Source organism: Camelus dromedarius, chromosome 14, assembly GCF_036321535.1.
Source record: "Camelus dromedarius isolate mCamDro1 chromosome 14, mCamDro1.pat, whole genome shotgun sequence".
NCBI classification, from domain to species: Eukaryota; Metazoa; Chordata; class Mammalia; order Artiodactyla; family Camelidae; genus Camelus; species Camelus dromedarius.
Window position 1 is genome coordinate 55,363,875 of NC_087449.1, and position 23,692 is coordinate 55,387,566.

The 23,692-nt window shown below is 52.6% G+C and overlaps 1 protein-coding gene and 1 long non-coding RNA gene across 7 annotated transcripts in view; one reads left to right on the forward strand and one right to left on the reverse strand.

Annotated features, from left to right (window-relative positions):
• Window positions 1–23,692, reverse strand: part of EPHB2 (EPH receptor B2) — a 175,940-nt gene that overhangs the window by 19,329 nt on the left and 132,919 nt on the right. For all 3 annotated transcript variants that reach the window (XM_064493944.1, XM_064493943.1, XM_064493942.1), the window contains exons 4-6: window positions 20,701–20,856; window positions 19,211–19,546; window positions 2,478–2,602 (exon numbers count right to left, since the gene is read on the reverse strand). In XM_064493944.1, the coding sequence (XP_064350014.1) occupies window positions 2,478–2,602; window positions 19,211–19,546; window positions 20,701–20,856 (617 nt within the window). The remainder of the gene's footprint in view (window positions 1–2,477; window positions 2,603–19,210; window positions 19,547–20,700; window positions 20,857–23,692) is intronic.
• On the forward strand, window positions 731–19,013 carry LOC135322903 (uncharacterized). 4 transcript variants are annotated; one of them, XR_010383945.1, is made up of 6 exons: window positions 731–1,002; window positions 3,835–3,882; window positions 11,983–12,382; window positions 12,504–12,717; window positions 13,854–14,060; window positions 18,756–19,013. It is a non-coding gene; the product is annotated as an uncharacterized LOC135322903 (long non-coding RNA). The 4 variants fall into 4 exon arrangements; XR_010383942.1 differs by having other exon boundaries at window positions 12,504–14,060; XR_010383943.1 differs by having other exon boundaries at window positions 12,127–12,382; window positions 12,504–14,060.

A 23,692-nucleotide genomic window follows, 5' to 3' on the forward strand; every position in this document is an offset into this window, starting at 1 on the left:
GCTGGTCCTTTTGTGGCTTGTATCATATCTTGTCTAATGGCTGTGTCTAAACCTGTCTTTTCCCCCTGCACTGTGAAGTCCCTGAGGCCTCCAGGCATGACTGGTTACTCTGGGTATTCCTGGCACCCAGCTCAGGGCCCAGCCCAAAGCTGGTGACAATGTGAAATGAAGCAATGTCCATCTCCCCCTTGGCAGAGCCTAACTGCCTCGTTCTGCACCCAGGCCCTGGGAGGAGGGGCTGACTGAAGTAAGGCCATGTCTTATCACAGCCATACCTCAGGTCTGCCTCCCTCTCGTGCCTAATGTTGTCCAGCAGAGCCTGATCTGGTCCACCTCTTTACAGTCATCTGGAAGAAACCTGCGAGGCAGGAGGGCCAGGTGAATAATAAGGGTACAGCTCCCAGTCCTTGCTCTGCCACTTAGCAGCTGGGTGTTTTTGGATAAGTTACACAACTTCTCTGTGCCTTAGTTTCCTCTCCTGTCCAATGGGATAAACAGCACTGCTGAATGAGATCATGGAGGTAGTGAGTGCTCAAGGGACGTGAGCAGGTGGCAACTGCGGCTGCTGCAAGGCCTGGTGGTTCTGCCACCCCTGGCAGGGGCCTAGGGATGCCCGAGCAGTGGCAGAAAGTAGGGCAGAACTGCCTCCCAGTTCACACCTCTGTCAGCCTCCCCAGCCCCTCCCGTCTCGGTAGGAAATGGGTCGTAGGCAGGACCCGCACAGGGATTTCTCATTTCCGCTTCTGTCTTTGGGGACAAACACTTTCAGTTTCATTTAATCATAAAGCTTCTTAATTAGGTTTTTTTTTTTTTTTAAATTCTGAGCTGCTAAGCTGCCCCTGCCGGAGGGAGTGGAAATGCTGGCTCCTGCAAGGCCTGGGTCTTCCTGAGCCTGGGAGGAGCTGGTCCGGCTACCCCGGATGCCCAGTTCCCCCAAGACTCTCCAGGGCCCTGCGAGGGCCGTGCAACGACACCTCCAGCCAGGATGCGGACACAGCCGAGGTAAGGCGAGGTCTCCACCTTCCATCAAGGCCATGGGCAGGGATCACTCACTTACTCATTCAGCCAGCATTATCAAGTGTCTCCTTGGGGCCAGGCCCAGGGCGCTGGGAGAAGGTGGTGAACAGGACAGATGTGGTCCCTGGCCTCTCGGAGGTCCCCTGCACTCCTTGGAGGAGGGGATGAGCGAGGAAACAATCACAAAGTAGCTGGGTGAGGCTGGATAGGTGTAGAGGAACCTCTGAGACTCACTGGACAACCCAGCAGTTACTAGAGTGGAAGGGCTGGACGGGGCGTCAGAAGGTGGGGCTCCAGCAGGGCTGCCGGGAACTGCCTCCACCTGTTCTTCTCAGTCATTAAGCAGAGGCTTTCTATCCATCGCTGGTTCCCAGCAGGCTTACCCTCAACCAACCACTTCCGACAGTCATTTACACCTTAGTCTAAATGGTGTAAATGATGCCTTTCCCAAAGACCCTTGCAGTCTCTGTGGCTATTTGGTGCCTCAGGGAGCAGGTGAAAAAACAGGCATCTGTCAAAAGAGAGTTTCCTGGACCTTTGATATTCAGCTGCTCTGTCCACCCCCAGCCTCTGTACTGTGCAGGTCCTCACATTAAGATGTGCTGAGCTCCCCTGGCCTTATGTCAGGTAGCCCTTGCCCAGCGAGAAGCAGGCAGGGCAGAGGAGGCAGGAAGGGGCAGCACACTCACCTCTGCTGAGGCCCAGGCAGTGCTGGGCACTCTACCTGCCTCCCTTCCTTGACCTGCACAGCCCCCAAGTGAGAGAGGTGGTTTCATCTGTACTTGACACAGGAGGAAACTGAGGCTCAGAGAGAGAAAGATGCCCACCCAGGGTCACACTGCTGGTTATGAATGGAGCTGGGGTTTGAACCTGCAGCTTCTCATTCCTCGTCCAGTGCCCCTTCTGTTACACCAGTGGCTTCCAACTCTGGATCCCCGAAGGGAGTAATAAGGGTCTGACTTAAATTTCAAGGAGAAATCACTCCCTCCCCATACAAAGGGCACTCGCGCAAATGAAAATGAGTGTTTTAGCTGGAATCAAAGCAACCTGGGGAGGGAGCTCCACTCTCTCACCTGCGCAGAAGCACTCTTGAGCAGTTTCAAATCTCTGCTTCCCAATGGGTAAATGACTGATTATTAGTTAATAAATGCAGCTTTTGGGAAAACCAGTTCTTTCATAACATCAGGCCCATTGAAGTCAAGATGAAAGGTGACTTGGTGGGGAAGGGATGTGACCACTGCCTGTTACTGGGACTGTGGCCTGACTCCCTTGACCAGAAAAGCAAGACTCAGAGAGGTCAAGGAGCCCTCCTGAAGTCTCACAGCTGGGGAGCCGAGGCCAGTGATCTTTCTTCTTCACCCGGGTGCCTTGTCTTGCGGGACAGTGCAACCGCAGGCCCCAGCCTGAGAGACAGCCCCTCGGGGAGTAGGGGGTGGGGGAGCACCTGGGAGCACAGGTACCTTCTCATAGTACTGCAGCTCGTAATCCAGGATGACGCCATTGGGCTGGTCGGGCTGGGACCACGACAGGGTGATGCTGTCCACGGTGCGGCTCACCTGGTGCATGATGGACACGGCAGATGGAGCTGGAAGAGAGGTCAGAAGTCAGGGCTCAGGGGTGGGCATGAGAGGGTGCAGCTTCTGGCCCAGCCTCAGAGGTGCCCAGACAGAGAGCTGTGGGACCAGAGAGGGGAAGGCATCTGGCCTAGGCCACACAGCTGGCCTGGGAGCCAGCAGGGTGCAGAGGGACCCAGGCAGGGCCACAGGCACTGCTCTCATGGGGCACCTTCAGATGAAACACAGACAACTTTGGCCATCCCTGGGGAGACTCGGCCACCTCAAGTCAAGACAGATGCACTGGGCCCTTTCTCTGTTCTGGCCCCGAGTGAGCTGGATGAAATGTCGTTCATTCTCTCTTAGAGCTTACAGTCTACTGGCCCAGGGGACATACAGACCCTAGACAGGATGATGGAGCTCTGGGACAGGGAAGCAGAGAAAGTGAGAGATTCCTTCATTCCTTCCACAAATTTGTTTTGAGTGACTCCTATATGCAGGGATAAAGCAATGAATGAAACTGACCACCAAAAATATATAAAAATAAATCCATAGCTACCATGGAAAAGTCTGGTGGTTCCTTAAAAAGTTAAACATGGAATCACCATATGACTCAGCAATTCCACACCTAGTCATATGCCCCTAAAAAGTGAAAACGGACTCAGGCAAGTATTTGTACACAAAGGTTTATAGCAGTACTATTCCCAGCAGCCAACGGGTGAAAATAACCCAAACGCCTATCAGCAGATGAACAGATAAACAACCTGTAGTGTGCACACACAACAATATTATTTAGGCATTAAAAAGAGATAAGTACTGACCTGTGCTACAATGAGGGTAAACCTCAAATATATGCCGAGTGAAAGGCAGATGCAGATTGTATACGGTCACATATTGCATGGTTCCATTTATACGAAATATTCAGAACAGGTGAGTTGATAGTCAGGAGATGGGTGGTTGCCAGGGGCTGAGGGAGTGGGCACAGGGAATGCTGGGAATGGGGTTTTCTTCTGGGAAGATGTAGATGTTTTGGCACTGGATAGGAGTGGCAATTGCCTAACACTGTGAATGTACTAAGTGCCACTGAACTGTACGGGCTAAAATGGTTAATTGTATGTTAAGGGACTTTCACCCATCGCTCCCCCCAGCTGCGAGTGTCCTCATGGAGTGTGGTTAGATGATGGAGGTAAGGGGTCAGGGGAGGCTGTGTATAGTGCTAGAAAGATCCTTAGAAATAATTTAGTCCTATTACTTCATTTTGCAGATGTGGAAACTGAGGTCCAGAGAGGGTTGTCAGCTGCCCAAAGTCACAGTGAGTTCAAGCTGGCATCCCATTCCTTGATTCCTTATGTCACAGCGATTCCTTATGCCACATTTCCTGCCTCTGTTTTTTGCCTTCTTCTCAAATGGAACAAACCTGCACAAAGCACCTACTATGCATTGGCCATGGCCCTGGGCCCTTCACACGTGTGTCCTGAGCTGTTGGTGAGGGGCCAGTATTAGCCCCACTGACAGGTGAAGCCACCGAAGCTCAGAAGAGCATAGGGTTTCCTGGGATCACACAGCCCATCAGTGGGAGAGCCAGGGCTTGAACCTAGGTCTGCCGTCTCCAGAGCAGGGTTTGTCCGTGAGTCCTGACCTGGTCCCTCCCTGTGGTGTGACTGGGGCGGAGTCCCCTCGCCTCTCTGGGCCTGAGGTTTTCATGGTCCCAGGAGGGGCTGAAGACTCACCAGGGTGAGCGGAGCACCTCCTGCAGTCTCTCCTGGCTCTTGGGCAGGTTCACGACAAGTGGATGCCCTGTCTTGACCATCACAGGAGTGCCGGAAGGAAGCTGAGGCTGACCCTTCTCCTATCCAAATTCTGTTTTGCAGGGGATCTGATCATACTGACATGAGTGTGGACCAGGGACTGGTAGCAGCTCCTGGAGGATTAGATCTTGGAGATGCTTCACCTGTTTCCTGCTCTCTGTCCCTTTGTCCCCAAGGTGGAGGGAGAAGTCTGTTGGTCAGAAAACCCAGGCTCTGCTCTCTGTCCTGCTGCTAACTGGCTGGGTGGCCTTGCGCAAATGCCCCCCTCTCTAGACCTGGTTCCTCTTCTGTACCACAGGCCCAGCTGAAAGATCCCTGAGGTCTTGCAGCTCAGATGCTCCCTGCCTGTCCTTCCAGATAGCCCTTGGCCTGGAATTGGATTAGCCTAGCGGCCAGTGTGGGCCTGAGCAGGTCTGGGATTCCCTCCAGCACCCCAAGAAGCTGTGGAGAATTGGCCCAAGGCATCCTAGATGGGGTGGCACTACCCAAAAGCAAGACTTGGACCCTGGTCCAAGTGTCCCTGAAGTGCCTCTGTTCTTTCTGCCCCCCACAGGAGGGTCGCCTGGCCCTCAGGTGGCTCCTTGCCCTGCCAGGTGCAGTGAGCCTCTTGGGAAGACCAGGGACCCAGCTCCCTGCAGTTTCCTCCTCGGTCAGACAAGGAGACTCTTCCTTGTTCCCTCCCAGGGCATCAAGAAGACGCAATCCAAAGGAGGGGCCCCAGTAACCACTGCTTACTGAGCACCTACTAATGCTGGGCTATGCCCTCAACATACATGAGCGCATTGAGTCCTCACAACAACCTGTGAAGCAGACTTCCTTCAGCCCACTTTGCAGATAGGGAGACTGAGAATCACAGTAAAGTGACTTACCTGAAGCTATACCAACAGTAAGCTGTAGGACAAAGCAACATACCCTCAGGGTCCACGAAGTCACTGGAAGGGCTTTCAGGGCTGTGTGCACGTGTATGATATAACGATAAAGCCACAAACCTAACCCTTACTGAGCCTTTTGCAGCCTGACTACACCTCTTATCACAGGTGTAACACACTTCTCACAACTGCCCCATGAGCTGGGGGCTATTAACACCCCCAGTTTATAGATGGGGAAACAGGCTTGGAGCTGTTCAGTGACGTGCTCAAGGGTCATGCAGCACGGTGGTGGAGGGCTAGGACTTGAACTTGGTGGCTCAGGCCCTTCACCGGCGGCAGTCCTGGTTACTGTGAGGTCAGCCTGGTTGTAGGTACCTGCTCACCAGAAATTAACAAAGAAATTGCTAGAATCCCGTGGAGGGGTGGTTAGAGCTCTCTGTGTCACCGTTTCCTAGCTGCAGTTTGCAGAAGATAAAACAGGCTCAGAGAGGCAAGGTGACTTCCCCAAGGTCACACAGCTAGTGAGGAGCTGGGCCTGGAGCTGAGTTATCCTGCCCCTGCTCTGCTCCCTGCTGGCCCTCAGAGCCATTCCTATTGCCTGTCCCCTCACTCTCTGACCCCGTCTCCTGCTTCAGCTCCATCTCTCCCCTCTGCAGCCACCTTTGTGTGGAGAAGTGTTCTGTTCTCCTGGATGGCTGGCAGCCCTGGCTCCTCTGTGAGGCTGGGGCTGTCTGTCCCTCTCTCTAGCCTAGTGCAGTTTGCTTCCCACTAAAAACAACAAAAATAAATCCCTTCTGGAGTTTCACAGACCTGGGCCAATCTGGGGGATCCTGGCTGGGAGCTTACCCTTACTGCTGGCCCTGGAAACACCCCTAGACCTCCCCCAAACTTTTCAGTCCCTCTGAGATAACCCATTGGGCAGTGAGCACTCAGTGTGTGCGCGCATGTGCGCGCGCGCACATATACGCATGTGCTCTGAGAAATCAGTGAGAATGCTTCAAACTCAGCCACCAAAGACTTGGGGAGGGATACCTCCTGCCCCCGCCTCCAAGGGTCTGAAGATAATTTTGGTGTGAGGGGCTGGTTGAGGTCATCTCCGGCGCTCCTTGGAATGATGGGATCCCTCACCAAGGTGGGAGGGGTTTGTATGTGGCATGGGCCATGTTGCCACTGCATGTCTGTGGAGCACTGGACACACACTGAGCCCTTAGGGATGGGTGAGGAGTATTCTCATTAAGCCAACACTACATGGCAGTTACCTAGCGCTTCCTGCTTAGACTGGAGAACGTTCAGCTGAGGAAATCCCAGTCCAGCCCTCAGAAGGGCAGTCTAGGTTAGAGCTGGGAGCCCAGAGGTGGAGTCAGGTAAACCTGCATGCAGCATCCCCCTCCTCCACTCCTTAATATTGTGACCTTGAGCAAGTTCTCTTAACCTCTTTGAAACTCAGTTTGCACACCTGTCCAATGGGGAACCTTACCTGGCAAGGATGCGGGGAGGATGAAAGGAGAAATGCATGTAATGGTTTGAGTGTGATGCCTGGCGCCTTAGGAGGGAGATAGTATTAGGACTATTCCAAGAAAGTAGAATGCTACCTGGGGCTGGGGTTTGGGGGAAATGGGGGGATGTTGGTCAAAGGGTACTGACTCCCAGCTCTAAGATGAATAAGTTCTGGGGACCTATGTACAGCAGGGTGACTGTAATTCACAATACTGTGTTATATACTTGATAGTTAAGAGAGTAGATCTTAAATGTTATCAACACACTCACACAAAGGTAATTATGTGAGATATTAACTAACCTTACTGTGGCAATCATTTTGCAATATACATGTGTATCAAAACATCACACTGTACTCATTAAACCTGCGTATACTCTATGTCAGTCAATAATACCTCAAGCTGGAAAAAATTTCAATTCAGAGTTACTATGATGCTGGCACGATGCTGGGTGCTGTGGCTCAAGAGAGGAATCTCGCAGGGTCTCTGCCTTCCATAAGGGCACAGTTTAATGGGAGAAGGCATATTTGTTTCAACCCAGTGAGTGCCTACTCCAGGCTGGGCACCGTGCCAAGCACTGGAGAAGCCATGAGACTTGGACTTGGTGTGGGGCTCCTGGATCCAAGCCCCTTTTCTGGGACTCAGACAAGATAATCCAGTCCCGGGCAGGGGTGAAGCTGTTCCCTCCACATCTCTCCCTGCAATTTCACCTCCCCAAAATGGAAGAAAGAGGTAGAATGTGTCTCTATAGATTACTGCACTTTTTCAGCTTGAGGGGAAGTAAGGCGATAACCAGGAGACTCTGTTAAAACTCGCATTGCTGGGCACCTCCCCTGCCCCCAGAGATTCTGATTCAGCTGGCCTGGGATGGGGCCTGAGAATCTACGGTTCTAACAAGCTCCCAGGTGATGCTGATGCTGCCGGCTTGTGGACCACATTCTGAGGAGTGGTGGATTCAACCAGAGAAGGGAATTAACTTGTCCAAGGTCACACAGCAGGTAGAAGTGGGCTGAGGACAACAGCCTCAATCAGCAGAGGTCCAGTTTGCAATCTTTTCCACCTACCACACTGCTTCTCACAGCCTGGCTTCTGCCGGAGACTGTCCCTCTCATCTGCCCAGGCTAAACTATTCCCCCGGGGCCCATGGGCTTAGAGAGTCTTGACGCATTAGTACAAATAGTTTCAGGAGAGGCACAGGGATGAGAATGAGGCAGGTGTGGACCAGACCTCCACGCCTGGGAGTTGCTTTGTCCGGAAAGCATTGGGGAGTCACAGAAGGACTGCAGTAGGGGTGGCAACTGCACCTCAACTAAAACACAAGCTTGTCATCTGCACACCCCCTGGATGCCTCGTGATGCTTAAGAAAAAGAAAGTAGGAGGGCCCCCACAGCTAACACTTAACACTTCTACACCAGGCACCTTTCCAAATGCTTTACATCAAGTAACTCATTTAATATTCATAGCAACCATATGAGGCTGGTATCATTATCATACCCATTTTATAGATGAGGAAACGGAGGCACTGAGGTATGAGGTAACTTGCCCAAAGTCACATAGTTAGCAGGCAGTGGAGCAGGGATTTGAACCCAGGCCCACCCAGTTCCAACATATCCTTTCCTTCCATTGGCGGCGGCTGACACAGACTGACCACAGAGGTCTGGAAACCAGTGGGCCTCAGAGGGCCTCTGAGGACAGCCTGGTCTGGCTCCCATCTCATGGTGCAAAGCTAACTCCACCCGGCTCTGGCTGACTCACCTCACCCACTACCCACCCAGCAGCCCCGGCTCTGGGCGCTCAGCTGTTGGCGGAGGCAGGTCCCCCACGGCCATGGGGGTCTGGGCTTGGCGGGCTTAGCTGGCAAGCTTGGGTTACAGGCAGCTAACCCCGGCTCTGATCCCATAAGCCCCCTAACCCTGGGTGTGGCAAGGAGGAGGCATTTGCTGGGAAGATGATCAAGGCAGGCCAGGGAGGGCCAAGCAGGGCTGGCCTTTCTCCTGGAATCTGGGGGGATTAACGGTGGAGAAAAAGGAACAGCTGGATATTCTCCCGTCCCTCCTGCTGCCTGCCGCCCACCCTGAGGTGTCAGGTTTCCCTGTAAGTTGGTCTTCAGGGAATTCTGGAATTTTCAATTACCAGCCGGGCACACGGCAGGGGGATGGGGTCAGCGGTGCCCTGTGACCCCTGCAAGGAGATGGAGCCCCAGGGAGCCAGCACAAAAGAGGCTTGTGGCCGGGAGGGGAAGGGGGGAGGCCCTGGTCAGGCAGGGCCTGCTCGTCTGGAGCAGGTGGCCGGGGGCCCTGCTGCCCCCAGCGAGCCCTGGGGGAGCTTCCAGTCTCTTGGTCAGCTGAGGCTTGGGGAATTAGCCTTCCCTCTGTGTGCTCGCTCCTCCTCAGCATGAAGGGCTGATGGAGGCTGTCTCTAAGGGACTCCTGGGGCTAGGATCCTTCGACAGGCAGGAAGTCAGGAGGCCTGCGAGCCTGGCTACTGCTACAGCGTGTGGGTTTGGGTCTCACTCAGCTTCGCCTCCCCAGCCCTGAGCTCTCAGGGAGACCCATACTTGGCCTTTACCCTTTCACCAGTCAGAAGACCCCGTGAGCTTAGAGGGAGTGGGGAGGAGTTGCTGGCACCCCACCCCAGGCCCCAGACTCTCAGACCCTGCTGCCTCTCTGACATCTGCACTCCCACTGGCTTCCCACTGCACCAGGAGCAAGATGCAGGGGCTCCACGTGGCCTGCAAGACCTGCAAGGCCCACCGGCCACCCCCCTCCACTCGCCCTCTGGATCCCATGCGCCACCCACACTGGCTGCCTCTCCATTCCCAACCACGCTGAGGTCATTCCTTTCTTGGGGTCTTGGCCCCACAGTGTTTCTGCCTGGAAACCAGTTCCCCCAAATCTCCCATGGCCAGCATCTCCTCTTCATTCAGGTCTCAGCTAAACCATCACCTTCTCAGAGAGGCCCTCCCTGACCCCTACCCCTGCTCCAGTCACTCACCACCCCACACTTTCTTTCTTTTCTTTATAGTGCTAACTAACACTGTCTTATCTGCAGGCAGGGACCTTGTGTCTCTTATTCAGTCTATTCCTAGTGCCTGGAACAGTGTGTGGTTCAGAGTAGGTGCTTGGTTGATATTTAGTGGAGGAAGGAAGGAAAGAAGGGAGGTAGGGAGGAAGGAAAGACGGATGGATGGAAGGACGGACTCTCATTTTCTAGCCCTTTCAGGAAACTGGCTGAGTCCACTGACGCTGGGCGGGACCCTGGAGCATGGCCCCAGGCAGCAGCGAGGAGAAGGCAGCCTGGCTTGTACGATAGTCACTAACAATTCACTCTTCCTCAGACCCCGTGCCCACCTGTGATCTGACCTGCTGCTGTGACATGGGGCCTCTTGCTCACCAGCCGGCCAGCAGTACCATAATTGCTCACATTCTCCAGGGTCTGTAGTAGGAACACCTTACCCGTGAGAGGACTCTTAGAATTTCCAGCTGATAATGGGATAGCTGTTCTGAGTGTTCCATCTCTTAAACCTGTAGCAAGGCACTTAACCCCTGATGATTCAGCTGCAATTCTGGGTGACCTGATGATAACTTCTCACAACAGAATTTCCACAAATAAAACTCTTCCAGAAAATGGGCCTTTGTTTCTTTCTGATTGGACCAAAGCTCTTAGAGAGTGGTGTGGGACAGAAAAAAGGAAAAGCTGAGACATGGTGCCAGGGTAGCACTTTGCCTCATAGAACCTAGGTGTTCTGTGGCCAAGAGTTCTAGACTCTTGCTTGTGGACGGCACATTCTTTTATTCAAGGTTCTGAGAAGTCCTGCAGGGGAGAGGCCCAGTTAACCTGGTTTAACCTGGCAGTCTCAGTCTCATTTGGCCTCAGAGCCCTTTTTTTATACAATGGTTATTGTCTTTTGAAACTAGCAATCTGAAGAACACATTTTGGAAGGGGAAAAGAACGAGTCCAGGAAATGCTATTATTTTTGTTTCTTGAACCTGAGGAAAACAGCTCTTTGGGGTGGCAACTGGCTGTTCACCTGCTTATTCACTCTTCCCTTGATTCAGATTTAGCTGCACCTTCTGGGCACCACACAATCAGAGTAGGGGCTAACTACCTCTGTTTTACAGATGAGGAAAGGGAGAGTCAGATCAAGTGTCTTGTCCAGGGTGCCTTAGTTCATAAGCAGCAGGGCTGGGATCAGGTCCCCGGCCTGCCTGATTCAAAAGCTCAGGTTGGTTTTTCTCTCGCTGGTTGCCTGGCCCTATCCACAAGTGGGAATTGAGCAGACTGAGGCCAGGCGCTGGGCTTCATGCTGCAGGAACATCCAGTGGCCCACCTCCTAGTAGGCCGCTGGACCACCCTTATCTCATCTGAGGCTGCCCAGCAGGAGCTAGTCCCACCCCAGCATCTGGACTAGCAATGTGGTAAGAGCCTGGGCCTCGAATCAGTTGGCCCAGGGAACCTACCTCACACCTCTGTGGGGACAGTGGCAGGGGTGTTGGGAAGGTTAAATGAAGACCTGCATGTAAAGTATTTAGCACAGGACTTGGCCCAGAGTAAGGGATCAGGGGACATCAGCCAGGTGTAGCTGTCTGGGCCACCCAGACTCTCAGACAGCACTGTGAGTAGCTGAGTCCCCAGCAAAGGATCATGAACAGTGGTGGTGATAGTGGAAGAGGGGAGAAGAGGCAGCATTCTGAGTTCAAATCCCAGCTGTTTTATGACCAGGTGACTGTGACTTCAGGCGAGTTACCCCTCTCTCTGGGCCCAGGTCCCTCCCCTGTTAATGGGTTGTGGCAGACAGTACTTACTGCCTACCAAATATCCATTCTTTGTTTCTCAAATTGACAGAAATCCTGGATCTTAGCTGGGTACATTGTGCCCAAATAAAAGACCACATTTTCCCAAACTCTTTGGCAGCTAGAAGTGGCCATGTGACAATATGCTTGCTGATGAGTAAAGGGTGGGACTTCTAGGAAGTTTCCTCTAAAGGGAGGGGCCCTACTCTTGTCACTGTCCTTCTTCCATCCTGTTGCCTGGGCCATGAATGTGATAGCTGGAACTCTTGCAGCTATTTTGATCCATAGGAACAAGAAGTATGCTGCGGAGCCTGGCTCCCTAATGAGTCCATGGAGTTGCTCTAACTCTTATCTTCCAACATCCTTTACCCATAAGAAAAATAAACCTCCATTTGTCTAAGCCACTGTGTAGACTGGTTGTACTAATTGTCTCTCTGTATCTACAGCCTTTGCCCTGTAACTGGGGTAGTCTCCCTCTGACTCTGGCTCTGGGCTTGGCCGTGTGACTTGCACTGGCCAAGGGAATATAAGCAAACATGATATAAGCAGAGGCTTGAAAAAGCCCTCGCATGAATCTGCCGGCTGTCTAGGTGCCCTGTGATTGCCAAGAGAAGAGGCCCAGGCTGACCTGCTGGAGGCCGAGGCACACGGAGCAAAGGGAGCAGAGTTGTTGCCCCAGTTGTCTCTGCCAGGGCCATTCACGACCAGCTGACAGCAGTCAACCCCAAACATGCAACAGAGCCCTGACAAAATCCAAAGAGCTGCTGAGTGACCTGGAGTAGATGGAGCACAAACATACGAATGCTCCCCGCCGAGACCCATCCAGCCAGGAGACTGACGAGCTAGGTAAGTGCTTCTTGCTTTTGCTAGGTAAGTGCTTCTTGCTTTTATGCCACTGCTTTTGTGGTTGATTGTTTAACAGCATTACTGTGGCAGTGGCTACCTGTTACTTTTCCTCCTGTTATAGGCAGCCAAAGCCAATCTTAGCTGATAGTCTAGGCGGGCAGTGCCTCCCCAGCAGGACACTTGGGAGGATCAAAGAGGACGACACGTGCAGAGGGCTCGGCCCGAGGAGGGAAGTGCCCGCTCCCTCTGTCTTCCTTTCCCCAGGCATGGGCCGCGCTGGGGGCTCTCTTGGCCTGTCTCTTTCTGATCCTCTTCGCCCCCAGGGAGAGAAGTAGGTGAGTACATGCTCATGCCAGTGCTAGAGACTGAGCCACTGTGCCCGCTCCACAGGAGGCTGAAAGGATCAGAGGAGAACACGGCTGGCAGAAAGGGCTTTGGGAAGTTGAAAGCCTTTCCATGAGAAAGCCATGCGGAGTGGTGTCACGGACAGAGGCTGTAACACCTGGTGAGGGTGTTGGAGACCAGCTCTGCCAAGGACCTGCTGTACCATCTTGGGCAGCCACTTAGGAATCTCCCTGAGCCTCTGTTTTCCTCTTTATAAAAGGAGGTGTTTGCATGGGATGAATGTGGATGTGCTTTAATCTGACTCTGTGATAGGCAGAATAACAGCCCCCAAAGATGTCCACAGCTAAGCCTGGAATCTGGGAATATGTTGTTTTACACGGCAAAAGGGACTTTGCAGAAGTGATGAAGGTTACGGCCCTTGAGATAGGGGATTATCCCGGATTACCTAGGAAGACCCAATCTAATCACTTGAGTCCTTAAGAGGAGAATCTCTCCCAGATGAGAGTCAGACCTGAGAGCTGGAGGATGAGGAGGACCTGACGCCCTGTTGCTGCTTTTGAGATTCAGGAGACTTTGTGCAAGGATGAGAGAGAGGCCCCTGGGAGCTAGGGGACCTCCCAGCTGACAGTCAGAAAGGAAACAGAGACCTCATTCCTACAAACACATGGAGCTGAATTCTGCTAACACCTGAATGAGTGAGGAAACAGATCGTCCCTTAGAGCCACCAGCAAGGAACACAGCCCTGCTGACACCTTAGTTTTAGCCTGATGAGATCCAGACTAGACTTCTGACCCATGGAACTGTAAGATAAGAACTCCATGTCATTCTAAGTTGCTAAGTTTGTGGTATTTTGTCGTAGCAGCAGTAGAAGGTTAACACACCTTCTGATTTCATTTTAAGCCGAGCTGCTGAGTATTGTACCAGGTGCTTTGTCCACATTATTAATACCCTGGCAACTATCTTGCAAAACTGGGGTGATGCCCATTTCGAAGGTGAGGACACTGAGGTTCAGAGAAGTGAGGTTTCCTGGACAGCCTGATCCCATAACTTGGAAAGGGGCAGGCTGGATGAGGGCGGAGTTTGTCAAGCCCAGCGCTAATGCCTTTTCTCCCACACAACCCCCTAGGACATGACAACAGGGGATCTTCCTAACTGCTCAGCTAGTAAGGGTGGCCTCAAAGGCTGCGTTCGCTCGGCCAGGCTGTGGTGCAGACGGGCCGGGCGCACAGCCTGCCTCACCCCTGCAGAGGACTTGGCTCCAGCCCATACCGGGCCCTGATCATGCAGTAATGTAATTATTCCGGCTCTGCTGGTGACTGCCTGGTGACTGGGGGTAAGTCATTTAACTCTTGACACCTTGCTTTCCTTACCTGTTAAGACAAGAGAGTAATAGGACCCACCTCACAACGCTGGGAAGATTCAGCATCCAGGGCTCAGAATGGGGTCTGGGACACTTGTCAAACGTGAGCTGCTATTATGATTGCAGTGAATATAGAACGGTCTCTGCTTGCTGAGTGCCTGCCACCCCAGGCAGCCTGTGAGGCACCTTAAGAACATGAGCTCAAAGCCTCACAGCCGTCCCTCAAGGAGTAGGTGGTGGTACCCATGAGGAAGATGCGATCAGTCTCAGGCTAAGTGATGTGTCCGGGGCTACGTGCTGGGGAGCAGCTAGGCTTGATTCAAAGCCAGATTAGTTTGCCTGATTCCAAAGCCCAGACCCTTCTCTCCACCTCTGGGACCAGACAGAGGTGGGGCTCTTCGGGGCTTGCTTGGAGTGAAAGCGTGTCCGCTGCAGCCCTGGAGGGCGGCCAGTAGTACTGGAGGCGGCTCTGAGGACGAACCCCATTTTGCTGAAATGCTACATGCACCTAGGTCTGCATGGCTGCCTCTGACTTGTCATCCGGATCTCAGCTCACACACTGCCTCCTCAGAGAGACTCTACTCTGATCCTTTGATGCCCACTCCAAGGCTTGCCCTCCCACTCCTGTCCATCTCTATGTTGTCTAGTTTGTTTGTGTCAGGGACCATGGGCTTGGCACAGCCAGACTGAATCCTGCGCCTGCTGCTTCCCAGCTGAGTGAGCCCAGCACGTGCTTGACCTCTCCCAATGCCACTTCCTCATCCCTTTAAGCAGGGATATGCAGCCCACCTGGCCTCCTGCCTCCCGGGGCCCCGAGGGGACTTGTGAACATGGGCAGAAAGGCGTTCTGGAATGGCGGAGTGTAGTTCGAAGGCAGCGTGACAGCTTTATGAAGTCAGGAGACAGCTCTGGCCCCAATGAATGCCAAGGGATTGTGAGCAAGGCCCAGTCACTTGCCCAAAAGAAATACTTTTTCCTTTTAAGGCCATGAGCTGGATATTTATATATTGAATTTTAGGGTCTGATTAAAACCGAGCATTGAATGCATCTGTCTGGAAATCAAGTCCCCGGCCTTGTTTTCCAGCCCCATCATACACCTCCACACCCCACCTCACTCCATGCTTCTCTGGACCCTTCAGCAAATGCTCACCAAGCATTCACCCTGGTGCCCTGTCTAGGTGCCAGGAAAACCACACTTAGGGAAAGCAGACCCATTGTGTACTTCCAAGTGGTGATGGTGGGGGAGACAGACGGGAATGAAATGATCGAAGACATGAGGCTTAACATCTCAGCCACAGGGGCTTGAGGGCCATGGTGCTGGGGGCATATGACCAGGTCAGGAAGGTCAGTGAAGATGAGCTAAAGTCAGACGGAAGGGGGAAAGGGGCAAAGCATCCCAAGCAGCAGGAATAGCATGTGCAAAGACCCTGTGGCAGAGGAGTTTGGTGTCAAGGGGAAGAGAAAGGAGAACTCTCCTTCCAGCCTGCCTCTTGCACTTTCCTCTCCTGGGATACCTTCCTCCCTGTACAATTCTATCTCTGCTTGTTAGAAGCCTCTCCATTCTTCAAAGCTAAGCTCAAATGCTTCCTCTTCCAGGAAGCCTTCCATGGCATGCCTTTCTCCCATTTCCCAGGAGGAAATGATTTCTCCTGCCTGTGCTCTCCTTCACCTTGTAGATCCCTCCTTGGGCCCTCATTCAGGCCATCTTGTATATATACTTGGTCCAGGTTTCATCTTCTCAAACGGCATAAATCCTCAATGGCAGGAGCCACGTCTTCTCCAGTGCAGACTTGGAGTCACACAGTCCTGGGTTTAAATCTTAGTTGAGGCCACTTAGTAGCAGGATTTTGCATAAATGACTCCACTTCTCTGGGCCTCTGTTTCCTCATCCCGCAAAGGGGGATAGTGTGGTGAGGATGCGTGCGGCTACACAGCCCCCAGCTGGGCTTTTAGCCTCTATGAGAGTGGGGCTTGGAACAAAGAGGAAGGGGAAAGGGCAGTTATGATCCAGAAAGTCTCAAGGCTTTGAGGGCTTACCGGGGCTTGGACTCACTTAGATCTGACTTCCCAATTCTGTCTGAAACACTTGAGCCACTGGTTAAAAATGCTGATTCCTAGGGCTTATTCCTAGGGTTCTGATTCAGCAGTCTGGGTTGGGGCCAGTGAACCTATGTTCTGAAAAAGCTCTTACAGAGCTCTGGTGCACAATTTGGTGGAGAAATTGAGGCCCAGAGGGAGGAAGTGAGTTTCTCAAGTGTGATAGATTAGATGGGTAATCTCAGCTCTGCCTCTCTTGTAATGAGATCAGGTACCTACACCCTTTCAAGTAACCCTACAGGGCGTGTTCCAAGCCCTGTGCCACAAGCAATGGCATGGGTTGTGTGGCCTGGCTTAGCTTAGCTGCTTGTGTTCCCACCATTCACCATGAGAGAAATAAGCCTGGGAAGAGGGCCCTGATAGTCCACAGAGAACGAGGAGACATATGGAACAGACCAAATCCAGCCCACATTCTGGAGTCCTGCTGAGCTCAGAGGACCTGGTACAGATTAGCTAAACTCTAGCTGACCCACATACTAGTGAGTGAGAAAATTAATGTTACTACTGTAAAATACCAGGTTTGGGGGGGGTGGTTTTGTTATACAGCATTATTACAACAATAACTGACCAATACACTAAGATCACATAGCAAATGTATTGCAAAGATGGGATTCAAACTCAGGTCCCCTGCTCCTAACCCAGTGCTTGTTTCTCACTGCTTCTGCTTTTCAATCCTGAGGGCTCTTCCTGCACCCTCCTCTCTGGGAGCCCTTGCTTCCACTCTGCCCCATGTCTAGTCTCTGGGAACTTCCAGCTCCAGACAGGAGGGGTCCATCCCAGCAGCCCTTGCTGCTAATCAGCTGAGCCTTGTGGAGTAAGTAGTTCCACCCTCAGGGCTCCCAAATGGATGCAGGGGAGGCCTCCACAGCCAGGGAAAGAACTCCAGGGGCTCTGGGGAATTTCTAGCTTCTCCCAGTTGAAAAGAGTTCCCTCCCCTCCACTCCCATTGGGAGCCTGGGCTTCCCTACCTCCGAGCTTTGTCAAGCTGGAGAGACTCTCAGCCGAGTCTTTATAATCTGTTAGATGTCTTTGCCAGCAACTGCTGGCTTTTGAGGGTTCTCTCAGATTGCCTGCCTTGAGTCAGCTTTATCTGGACCCCAATCTGAGTGGAGGTCAAATGTCCACAGGCCTGTAAGTACTGCTGCACATGCTCATAAATGCACCACCTCAGCCAACCAACACCATGAACACTCACAAACAAAACTACACCCCTTCTCAGGCACAAACACACGACTGGCAGAGCCACCTTCAGACATGCAAACTCAAGCTCAGACACAGCCCCCTCCACACCCCTCAGATTCAGACACACCCATGCTCACGAATGCATGTACACATAAGAAACCACACAGCCACAGTCACGTGCAGTCGTAAACACATGGTCACCCAGACACATCCAAGGACACATTACACATTCTCACAAATACACACACACACACACGCATCAGACCCACAGTCCATGGTTCCTTGGACGCACCCCAGACTGTGCCCTAGGGGTCTGTTAGACCCAGTCAATTGCTGCCTCTCACCCTGCCTGGTTTTGTGACTCAACTTCTCTGAGCATCCTCTGTGAAATGGGGACACAAATGCCTCCCACTCAAGGAGGCCGGTGGGGTGGCAGTGAGGTCATGCATGAAAGCACCTCTCAGCCAGGCAGGGCTGGCTGCCCCCTCTCCTTTCATGTCCTTGTACATGCCCTTCCTCCTTCTCAGAATTCCCTTTGTTTCTATTGCTCCTTTCAAAATTCTGTCCGTCTTTCAAACTGCAGGTCAAATCCTGCCCCCTCCAGGAAGCCTTCCTGGACCTCCATCTCTGGATGCCCTGAGAGCTAACTTTGTGGGGCCCACTTGGTATCGGAAAGCTACGCTGGGCAGCCCACTCACTTTCTCTCCTGGAGCTCGACCTCCCTTGGCTCTACTTAGACGGGGCCCAGACTGTGCTCACAGCAGGGACTTGGCAAAGGTTGTTGAATGAATAAATGAGGGGCACACTTTCAGTGCCAACCACAGAGTCTTCTGCAGGAACCACAGGAACTATAAGGTCTGTGAAAGTCTCACGTGGCCCTTGGGTGGGGATGAAGCTGGGAAGTGTCTTCTGGGCCTGGCTCTGTGGAGGTCCCAGGTGACCCTGGAGACAGTGGTCTTGGGGGAGAGGTGGGGCCATCAACCTGAAGGCAGTGGACTGAAAAGGGGATGGGGGGAGGTGGTGAGACTACATCATTTGGCAACTTTTTTTGTATTGTAAAGGAAAGCAGGGCAGAAGATGCGAGTGGCCACATGGGGTCACAGAAAGGAGTGTTAAAGTTGGGCCTGGGGAGAAGAGTTTTGCTGGATTTGGACTGGAGTGGGCTGAAGGTTCAAAGAAAGCACCTGTAGAAACTGCTAGAGGTCCACTGAAGTCCGCCTCCCCACCTTCCATTGTGATGGAGGTTTAAGTTAGGCTGGGAAAGGTTACATTTCTCAACGTCCTTTGTGGCTCCAGTGGAATGTGCCCAGAAGTGATGGGCACTGCTTTCATCCACCTTGCTTAAAACACGATTGCTGCCTTGGGTCTTTTGTCTCTCCCCACCTGCAGGCTAGAGCACAGACGGGACTGCGACTCTCAGCTTCGACCACACAGATGAGCATGGAGGCTGGTGAGACAAGACTGAAGGAACCCAGGTCCCTGAACCTCCCAATGGATCAGAGCTACCCTGCTGACTTGGACTGCTCACCCTCGGACTCTTATATGAGAGAGAAACAAACGCATTTCTATGTTCTTTAAGCCACCAAATGCTGGGCCCTTTTGTTATAGCAGCTTCCCTTTCACCTTCAATAAAACATGTTCAACAAACACCAGCAATTATTATAAATGCCACTACAGTGGAGAGGTAGCACTCACTCTCCCAGGTGGCTGATCACATGAACAGCCTTGGAAAAGAGGAAACCACTCCACAGACGTGAGGGAGTGTTTAACGAGGGCTGGCAGGTTACCCATCTGGTACAGCACGGTGCAGGGCTGCCCTGGGAGCTGGCATTTGAAGCGCTTACCTGCCTGGTTGGTGGTGATGTTCACGGAGGCGAACTGCGGTGAGAAGGGGCTCTGGTCAGTGACGCCGTTCACGGCCTGGATCTCGAAGGTGTACTGGGTGTGGGCCAGCAGGTCACTGATGTAAATGCGCGGCTCGGTCAGGCCCAGCTGGCGGGGCGCGTACTGCACGTTGTCCCCACAGCGGGTGCAGGCCCCCCGGCCCGAGCCGCAGCTCTTACAGATGATGTTGTAGACGAGATCCTCCCGGCCTCCTGAGTCACGGGGCGGGGTCCACTCCAGCATGAGTGAGGTCTCGTTGACACTGGAGATCACGGCCTGGGGTGCGGAGGGGATGGCTGGGGAGGGGGAGAGGTGTCGGTCAGTGGGGGCTGTGGGAGCATGTTCCCCAAGAGACTGCTCTGTACCACTGCCATGGCTCCAGCCTAGGCCTCCCATAATGCTTCCTCCAAATCCTTTCTCCTCTCCACCCACCAGACATGTTTCTAGAATATAACTCATCCTGCTGCACACATCCACTTAAACCTTTCTCCCTGGACTCCACCAGCCTCCGTGTCTGTTACTAGGGACAGTCTTTTTGTGTTGTAGATTATATACACCCAATGTCCATTTCCCCTTTTACCCTTATGACAGAACCCAATTTAATTCAGGGTAGTAATATGTCCAGCTAAAGGCTATATTTCTCAGCCTTCTGTGACTAAGTGCTGGCCAATGATTCACAAAAGTTTGCTGGTTAGAACTTTTTCTTAAAAAGAGACAGCTGTAACGTATCCCTTTGTCCCTTTCCTTCTTTCTGCTGCTGAGAATGTGTGTGATGGCTGGAGCTTCGGCAGCAATGTTGGACTGTGAAATGACCTGATGGGTAGACACCACATGCTATGGATGGTAGAGCAGAAGAAAGAGCCGGGTCTCAGGAAGCTTCATGGATTTGCCCCACTTCCCCAGGGCTGCCTATCTTTGGGCTTCTATCGTATGAGAGAATAAATCCCTATGGTTTAAGCCACTGGGGTCAGCTCTCTGCTGCTTGCAGCTGACTGCCATTCCTGTCTGACACAGGGGTTGTAACACTGCCCTTGTAGTCACCCTGTTTGTAGAGAACCTTGGCCTGTGATTCACGGAGCCATTGCCAGGGCAGAACACTGGGGCGCCTCTTCTACCAAAGACACCACTCATGTGGGTTCTTCTTCTGCCAGGCCTCCCGTTCTCTGTCCTTTTGTGAATCAAGACCTTGACTTCGTCTTCCATGTGACTGAGCAGAAGGGGGTAAGGAGCCATATGCCAGCTCCGTGGTATCTGCACGTTGGCAGCACAGCTACCCCAGGATAGTCCTTTCCAGGCACTTTTCCATTTCCCCTCCCACCAGGTAACTGGCTGCTCCTCACTTAGGAAAGGCTGACTATAGCTAGACAGCCACCCTACTCTCACTCTGAGCTTTTCTGCAGGTGGGCTTGGGACTCGGTCAGGCACTGCCCTCCTGGGGCCCTGGACGTACTTGTGCAGGGCATGTCCAGGGGGTCCAGGTCTGCTCTATAGTAGCCATTGCGGCAGACACAGTTGGTGGCCCCTTCTGAAGTGGTCCGGCTGTTGATGGGACAGTGGGTACAGGCTTCGTCCCCTTGGTTGGCCTTGAAGGTTCCAGATGGACAACCTGGGAGAGAAGACAAGGAGAGTCACTGGGGAAACCAGATGAGGACTCAGAGAGGCATGGGAGGATCATGCAGCATAAGGAGGGACCACGCAGTGTCATGATAGGAAACCCCATCTCCTGAAGTTCTTGGGAGTCTCCAGCTGCCAACGTGGAAGTCCTAGCTGTGTCTGGAAGGTTCCAGGCTGACTGGTTTCTTGTCTCTGAAGCTGTCTGTGGGTTCAGCTGGGGCCCCTAGCAATCATTCCTCACCTATGCCAGTGCCACAGCTTCTAGGGCCAATCCTGACTTAGTCTGAAGAGGTCTAGGGCAGTGCCCACGGCCTGGTCTTGTTTACTAATGGCTGGCTGGGCCTTGACTCTTGTAACTAGATTCCTGGGTTCCAGATGATGGAGATGATTACATTAGAGGAGAAAAGTCCTAGCACAGCACAGGTAGGTGGGGAGGTGATGGGGTAGAACAGGAAAGAATGCTGGCTTTGGAAGCAGACAGATCTGATCTGAGTCCCAGTCTGACCTTTTCCTAGCTGTGCGGCCCAAACAGGTGGCTTAGCCATTCTGAGGCTTGGTTTCTTTATTAGTAAAATTACCATTCTAAGACTGATTTCTGCAGGCCATTGTGAGCATTTGGCATAAGCATGTAAGGCACATGGCATGAGACCTTGCACAGTACAGGTGCCCAAATGACTAGCAGCTGTTGTTATAGCAGGTGGTTGACCAATTTATTAAAATAAAGAGGACTTGCAGTACCAGGGACAGCCTGAGGAGGGCAGTGTTTGCACTTGGTGGGCATTCGGCAATCTGGGCTCCCCGGGGGCTTTGGCTTTCTTCCTGCTCTGGGGAGGATGCTCAGGCTTTGGATTCAGGCCCTGAAGTTCAAGGCTTAGGTTCTTCAAGAGGTGACCACTCCTGTGTGGGCCTGTGTGCAAATCCACCCGCCTCTTCCTCCTGGCCCTGGGCTGGGAATCAGGAGGCCTAGGGTCTAGGCTCTGCCCTGTTCTTGGCCTGTTTCTTCTTTCACTTCCTGGGGTTCATAATCTTAGCTCTGCTGAGCTTTGCAATGGGCAAGTTCCTCCTTGGGATGAAATGTGGCTGAACTGTCCACAGGCCAAGGGCTCTCACCTGGATCACATTCCATGTCCATGTGCTGTGTGACCTTTGGCAAGCAACTCTGCATCTCTGAACATCAGTTTCCTCATATCTAAATGGCTCACATAAATTTCCCTAAATCATTTTTCCAGCCCTAGTATTCAAGCTTATCTTCCAAATCCAAGTCTGAGCAAATCGCCCTCCCCCTAACCCCTTAACCAGCTCCAGCCTCAGAGATGCTGCCCCTCCTTGGTTGTACATGACAAGTCCAGAGTGCTTTACTCCCCTGATAGTTACTCATCAAAGGGATCTCTTGGCCGTGCTCTCAGCAACCCCAGGATTGGAGCCATGTTTGATGCACAGCTCCTTCCCCTGTGCCCAGCACAGAACCTGGCACTTGGCAGGCATTCCATAAATACTTCCTGAAGCTTCCTGCTTAAGTGGAAAGAGCATGGGCTTTGGAGATCATGTAAGCAGAAAGGCACTGAGAAATGGTGGTTAGTGTGCAGGCTGCCTGGCAAATCCCAGCTCCACCTATGCCAGCCATTTGGCCTTGAGCAAGTCACGTAAACTGTTTCCTCATCTGTAAAATGGGAACAATAGTATCTACCTCCTAGAGTCATTGCGAGGATTACATTGGTTAATTCAGGCAAAACTACTGAACAATTCCTGACATTATTAAACTGTATCTAGTTCAAATACCAATCTGCCGGGTGACCTCAGACAGGTAGTTCAACCTCTCTGAGCTATAGTTTTCTCATTGGTAAGAAAGCATCTACCCAATAAAGTGTCCATGAGGATTGCATGTGATGAACACTGCCTGGTGCAGGGTCAGGGAAGGGTTGCAGTTACAATCTCAGTAAATAAGCCAAGGACCATTCCCCCTGGGGTGCTAGAAAACAGCACCCCCAGACCCCTGGGAACCTACTTTGCCTGCCTTTCGGAGGGAGCTTCCAGAAGGTGGTAACCTTCCTAATCCTGCAACCCTGGCTGATGACACCCTGACCAGGTCCTGCGGGGATCTGGGAGAAGAGCCAGCTTCAGCCCAGTCCTTAAGGAGTTGCCAGAAGAGGGGAAGACAGGACTTTGATGCATCCAACCAACCAGGCTACGTGACTCCAACAAGGAGGATGGCAGTATCTCTGGGGAGTTATTAGGGCATCTGTCCTACAGATGGGGAAACCAGGGCTCCAGAGCATAAATATGAAGCGGACAATGTTTAGTTGATTGAGTACTTATTAAGTACTGGCGCTGTCCTAGTAACTCGTCCACACCTTGCCTAGCCCTACGACGGAGGTGATTTATCACCTACATTTTCTGATGGGGGGGAAAGAAAGCACAGAGGAGAACTAACTTTCTGAGGATGTGGGCTTACATTGGCAGAGCTGGGATTCCACCCCAAGTGGTCTCGCCCCAGAGGTCACTTCCCTAACCACCACACTATTCTGCTTTCAAGAGACTTATGTTGTGCCAAAAATAGTCCATGAGTGCTGGGCAAGGACTGGCAGCTCCTGCCCTGGGTGTCCGTCCAGGGCTTTCTGCATTTTGCTGCACTGGCTCTAGAATCCTGGAGTCCTCCTGCCCCCTCTCCTTCTCACCTTCCTCCTGGCACCAGCCTTTCCCTGCTGACCGGATGCAGGGGCAGCCTCACCATCCCGGCACTGTCCATCAAGACACGCAGGCTGCAGCCCTGGCTCCAGTTAAGCAGTTGACCTCTCTGAGCCACAGTTTCCTCTGCTGTAGAATGGGGA